Source organism: Durio zibethinus, chromosome 4 (genome assembly GCF_047325235.1).
Source record: "Durio zibethinus cultivar Kanyao isolate XHJ-2024 chromosome 4, ASM4732523v1, whole genome shotgun sequence".
NCBI lineage: Eukaryota > Viridiplantae > Streptophyta > Magnoliopsida > Malvales > Malvaceae > Durio > Durio zibethinus.
The window spans coordinates 30,608,943-30,615,026 of NC_143165.1; the positions used below are offsets into that span (position 1 = coordinate 30,608,943).

Genomic DNA, 6,084 nt, shown 5'->3' on the forward strand with positions numbered 1-6,084 from the left:
GTTTTGATTGAGTAGGTAGGTTGGATCAAGTGAGCAGGCTGGGTTTGGTTTGGGTCTTTAGTCTGGGTTGCTTAATCAAGTTGGGCCAATTTTTGGGCTGATGGGTCACAGGTGCGTTGATTGTGTCCAACTGGCTGGGCACTGTTCAGGTAGACCCACCTGGCAACTTTTTAATTTTTTTTTTACACTATGATTATCAAGATTTTTTTTAATCCATTTTATTCACCCCTCCTAAAAAAAAGAAAAAAAAAACCTCGTCTTTTTCGCAAAAAACCAAAAATCCCCCCAAGCTACTGAATTTTGGCCAAGTACAGCTGGAGCTACTACTAATCGATGGCCCTCTTCTCTCTTTCTTCTTCTTCTTCCTCTATTTCCTTTCCTCTTCTCATTCTTTCTTTTTTCTCTTTTTTCTTCCTAGTACTGAAACTGACCCTTTTCTCTCTTTTTTCTTTCCTTCTCTTTCCTTTTCTTTCTCTCTTCTTTTTTCTCCTTTTATTTCTCGCCAATTTCAGATGCCGAAACTGAGCTTTCTTTTTCTTCTTTTTTTTTGGTTTGGCACTGGGTTCTCCTTTCTCCTAGTTGCTATCATCGGTGCCACCAATAACTAGCCTGGATTGTTGCCGCCGTTCCCCCCTATGCCACCACTACGACCATGGCTTCTAGATTCACATCCGACTCTTTATCGCATAAGTTTTCTCTTTCCCTTTTCTTGCTTTTTTTTTTTCTTTTTTGGTGAACTAAAACTGGTTTCATTTTTTTTTTCAAGATGGCTTTTGGCGCTAGGCTTCTCCTTTTGGGGAGGACTATATAAATTTTGTTGTTGCTTTTTTGGTTCTTTTTTTTTTGTTTTTTTTTTTTTTTTTGTGTTTGGATGGGTCTCAGCAAATGATTGAAGGGTAGTGGTGGTGGTGGGCTTCGGGTCTTGGAGGAGTTGGGATTTTTTGTAGTCGGGGTTTGAGACAAGGATGGCCAGGGGTTGAGTTTTGGTGTTCGGGTCATTGGGGTGGTGGTGGTTTATGATTTCAACGCTAGGGTGGTGGTTTAGGCAGTAAGCGTTGGTTGCTAAACTATTTGGTGGGGAGTGGTGTTGCTTGTGGTGGCGGACGATGGTTTGATTAGATGGTGGTGATCTAGGAGGGGCATATGGTGGTTTGAGTAGTGGGGACGTTGGCTACTGGTAATGAAAGCCGTCCCTCTTGTCCCTCCTCTTTTCAAAATTTCCCCCTTCCTTTATAGGAAATTAGGTAAAAGAAACATAAAAGGCAAGATCCATGAATCATGGCATAAAATCAGGAACACATGAGGGGTGGTATGGCTGGGTAGATAGGGCAAGTGAGTGGTGCCATGCAGATAGGGCAGGTGAGTGGTGCCATGCATGGCACCACTATTTCTTTTTTTTATTAAATTTTTGGATTAATTAAATATTTTATTTAATATTATTTTATTTTAATAAAATTAAACAAAATTTGAAATCAGGGCTTAATTTGGATAAAAATTCGATGTCTACAAGGGATAAGACGGTTACAAAAATCGGATTGCTCGGAGAAAATCATGCAAAGCAACGCAATGTGCGGAGTCAACCTAAGCTGCCATCAGAGCATGCAGATTTAGCTAGGGATTTGGGCTTAGAAAATGGACTATATAATGGAGACTTTAGTATAAGGCCCGCAGGAGTATTGGATACGGGATCAGGGAAGAGCCCAAGGGAAAAAGACCAGCATGATAGGAGGGGATGTGAGGACATAAATAAGGACTCAGAGAAAAAGGTATGATATGGGGTTAATAAGCATTGGATCAATGAAGAATATCAGAGAACAAAGGTGAACATAGAAACAAACAAAAAGCCCTAGAGACCAAAATGGAAAAAATTAGCACGTGATACAAAGGATACTGGACCTCCAATGAACTTGGAGATGGAGAAAATGAAACAAACAGAAGAGAGCACAGACAAAACGGAGATTGGCAATCAAGGTAAAAGAAACAAAGTGAATGAGAAAGAAGGACATGGGATGAACAACTTCAAAACGGCGGTGACTGGATACCCGTCGAGAGAAATGAGGTGTTTAACGTGGAACTGCCGTGAGCTTGGGAACCCACGTGCAGTTCGAGCTCTTCAAGAGATTCTGAGGAGAAAAATCCCAGGGTGGTGTTTATGATGGAGACTCTATCAAATAATTTTAAGATGGATAAGGTAAGGAGACAATGTAGAATGCAAAGGATGTTTGGCGTTGATACAGAAGGAATGAGTGGGGGTTTACTTATTCTTTGGAAAGATGAAATCTCCTTGAATCTTTGTAGCTTCTCAAAGCACCATATAGATATGGATGTTACGGATGTAGAGGGCAAAACACGAAGGATGACAAGTTTCTATGGAGAAGCGGCTACTAGGGAGAGAGGCTCCACATAGGAACTATAAAGGGTGTTAGGAGGACAAAGTAATCATGCATGGATCTATTTGGGGGACTTTAACGAGATAATGTGGAGCAATGACAAGGAAGAAAGCGCAGCACGTCAGGAAAAGCGAATGGAGGAGTTTAGGAAGGCTTTGGAAAAGACAGGCCTAAATGACTTTGGTTACCAGAGGCCTAGCTTTACTTGGGAACATGGGAAAATAGAACAAAACCGAATACGGGAAAGGCTTGATAGAGCATTGGCTACGGGCGTATGGTTGGAGCTTTTTCCATGCCATTTGGTAAGACACCTTATGAGTTTTGTTTTGGATCATAGGCCAATCATTATGGACACAATGGGGACTAAACAACATTGGCATAGAAGATACAAGAGGATAGGGAGTCGTTTCGAAGAGATGTGGACAAGCTAACTAGATTGTATGGAGATAATCAAAGAAAGTTAGGCAAATAGGGAGTACAAGTCAGTGCGAGAGAAAATGGAAGGAGACATGGGAAAGCTTAAAAACTAGAGTAAGTGGAAACTCCATGCAATTGGTGTACAGATTGAGAAGGTACATGAAGAATTAGTCTTAGTCCAACAAAGGAGTACACGTGGGGATAAGATGGCAGAGGAGGAACAGTTAAAAGCCAGATTGAATCGTTTATTGGAACAAGAGGAAGTTTACTGGAAGCAGGGAGCAAGAACCAGTTGGATCCGGGAAGGGGATAGGAACTTGAGGTTTTTTCATGCACAGGTGACAGAAAGGAACGAGCTAACCGAATACATGGTTTGGAAGATGAGGATGGATTATGGTTACAGGAGGAATAGATTTCCAACCAGGTAGTGGGGTACTTTAGCAAATTATTTTCAACACAAGCTACAATGCACTTAAATGATGCCATGGAGGCAATTAAACCATGCATAACTGAGGAAATGAATCGAAGGTTAGGATTCGAGTTTATAGCAGATGAAGTACATATGGAAGTGAAGCAAATACACCCTTCAAAAGCCCCAAGACCTAATGGTATGTTTGCGTTGTTTTTTCAAAAATATTGGGATATTATGGGGTGTGATGTGGCAAGTTACTATCTTAATGTCTTGAATGGAGATAGTGGGTTGGAAGGGATCAATGATACCAATGTAGTTCTGATTCCAAAAGTAAAGCATCCTAGGAAGTTTGCCCAATACCGTCCAATTAGCCTGTGCAATGTGCTATACAAGATAATTTCTAAGACTCTAGCAAGTAGGCTGAAAAGGATTCTAGCATGCTGTATAAGCGAAAATCAGAGTGCTTTTGTTTCTGGTCGCTCGGTATCTGATAACGTGATTATAGCTTATGAACTGCACCATACGATGAAACGGAAGAAAAGGGGAAGGGATGGGTGTGCACCTTAAAGTTAGACATGAATAAGGCCTATGATAGAGTGGAATGGCCCTACTTAGATTGCAGGCAAAGAAATACTAGGAAGTGCGGCATGTCCACGTTGTCATTTGCAAGATGAAATAGTACTACATGCCATCAAAGATTGTAGTCATGCAAAAGAGGTATGGCTTTATGCAGGATATGGACGAGATTGGCAAGAACTACAAGCACGAACCATGAAGAATTGGATAAATTTACTGGTCAACGAATGGAAAAGGATAAGCTATGCAGAGTTAGTATCATGCGCTGGGCAATCTGGTTTACCAGGAAAGATGGCCTAAAAAACGGAAGACAAAGAAGCTACAAGGAAACGATAGGTTTTGTTGATCAGCATCTGAAGTGTTGGGCTAAAAGCTTTCAATCCAATTACACCAACGGAAGCGAAATCAAACAATAAATCAAACACACAAAAGACAACAATTTAACGTGGTTCGGTCCAATCAATCTACGTCCACGGATGAGAAACAAGATCCACTAGTTGTAGAGAATTACAAACATACATCATATCATCAACCTCACCCAACAATCAATACTCATAAGATACTCTCAATCTCCTCCAGTCCTATGGAGTATTCTCAACCCAAACAAATACAAACCCAAACCCTTGTGCACCCTTTCAACATAACCAAATACATACCCATATGCTCCCATACATCATACCTATGTAGACCCTTTCAGTCTTCTCTAGTCCACTCACAAACAAACATACATACCCATAAGACGTAGAGTCCCAATACTCCTATGGGGTGTCTATCCCACAAAACCTTACAACTCTTTTACATCATTTTCTCATTCCTAACCCTGTAAAGACTTTACCTATTTATAACCATACAAACTTGCCCATTAAGAATCCATCTCCTCTTAGAATTCTTCTCCTGTAAGTCAAACTTGCCTATTAAGAATCTCTTTCCTTTTAGAATTCTTCTCTTGCAAGTCTTCTTGTCCATCAAGCAATATCTGACAAATCTCAAACAAATCTCTAACAAATCCCAAATAAATCTCTTATGGGATTTGAGTCAATATTCCCAACAATCTCCACCTTGACTCAAATTTCATCAATCATCTATCTTCATGCTAGACATGCTTGGCTCCACCTGTAATAAAAGTCTCACAATCATCTTCTTTTCTCTTGTGTCTTCACGCTTCATACAAACCAATCTTCAATCTTTAAAACTTAAACTCGAACTTTTCTCTTGAATCGAGCTACTCTAAGCTTACTTCTTCCCATGTCTCGAACTATCGACTCTTCCCACATTTTGAATCTTTAACTCTTCTCACGTTTCGAACCTTCAGCTCTGATATCACTTGTTGGGGAACACCACAGCTTCTCATGTTTCGAATCTTCAGCTCTGATGCCACTTATTGAGAAATGCCATAGCTCTGATACTACTTATTGGGAAACACCACAGCTCTGATACCATTTATTGGACTAAAAGCCTCTAATCCAATCATACTAGCGGAAGCAAAATCAAACAATAAATCAAACACACAAGAGACAATAATTTAACATGGTTCGGTCTAATCAACTTACATCCACGGATGAAAAACAAGATCCACTAGTTGTAAAGAATTACAAACATACATCATATCATCAACCTCACTCAACAATCAATACTCATAAGACATTCTCAATCTCTTCTAGTCTTATGGAGTATTCTCCACCCAAATAAACACAAACTCAAACCTTTGTGCACCCTTTCAACATAACCAAATACATACTCATATGCTCCCATACATCATACCTATGTGGATCCTCTCAGTCTCCTCTAGTCTACTCACAAACAAACAGACACACCCATAAGACGTAGAGCCCCAATACTCTTATGGGATGTCTATCCCACAAAACCTTATAATTCTCTTACATCTTTTTCTCATTCTTAACCCTGTAAAGACTTCACCTATTTATAACCATACAAACTTGTCCATTAAGAATCCCTCTCCTCTTAGAATTCTTCTCCTGTAAGTCAAACTTGCTTATTAAGAATCTCTTTCCTTTTAGAATTCTTCTCTTGTAAGTCAAACTTACCTATTAAGAATCTTCTTTCTCTTAGAATTCTTTTTTTGCAAGTCTTTTTGTCCATAAAGCAATATCTCACAAATCTCAAACAAATCTAAAACAAATCCCAAACAAATTTCTTATGGGATTTGAGTCAATATTTTCAACATGAAGAAGGTGAACGATGCACGGGAGAACAATCAAAGCAGAGTTGAAAGGGAACTGACTAAATGGAGAACACCCTTGGGGGAAACTGTTAAAATAAATTTTGATG

The 6,084-nt window shown here is 39.7% G+C and overlaps 1 protein-coding gene across 1 annotated transcript; it reads left to right on the forward strand.

The window, feature by feature from the left end:
- Positions 1–2,476: 2,476 nt before the first annotated feature.
- On the forward strand, positions 2,477–3,235 carry LOC149519324 (uncharacterized). The gene is made up of 2 exons (XM_089760261.1): positions 2,477–2,692; positions 2,954–3,235. Exons 1-2 carry the CDS (start codon positions 2,477–2,479, stop codon positions 3,233–3,235), a joined length of 498 nt encoding a protein of 165 aa, XP_089616387.1.
- The last annotated feature ends 2,849 nt before the right edge of the window (positions 3,236–6,084 follow it).

Bases quoted from the DNA above. Each gene is read 5' to 3' on its own strand.
- LOC149519324 (XM_089760261.1), top strand. From the start codon at position 2,477: ATGTGGAGCAATGACAAGGAAGAAAGCGCAGCACGTCAGGAAAAGCGA. The intron at 2,693-2,953 runs GTAAGACACCTT...ATTGGTGTACAG, and splicing joins AGCTTTTTCCATGCCATTTG to ATTGAGAAGGTACATGAAGA.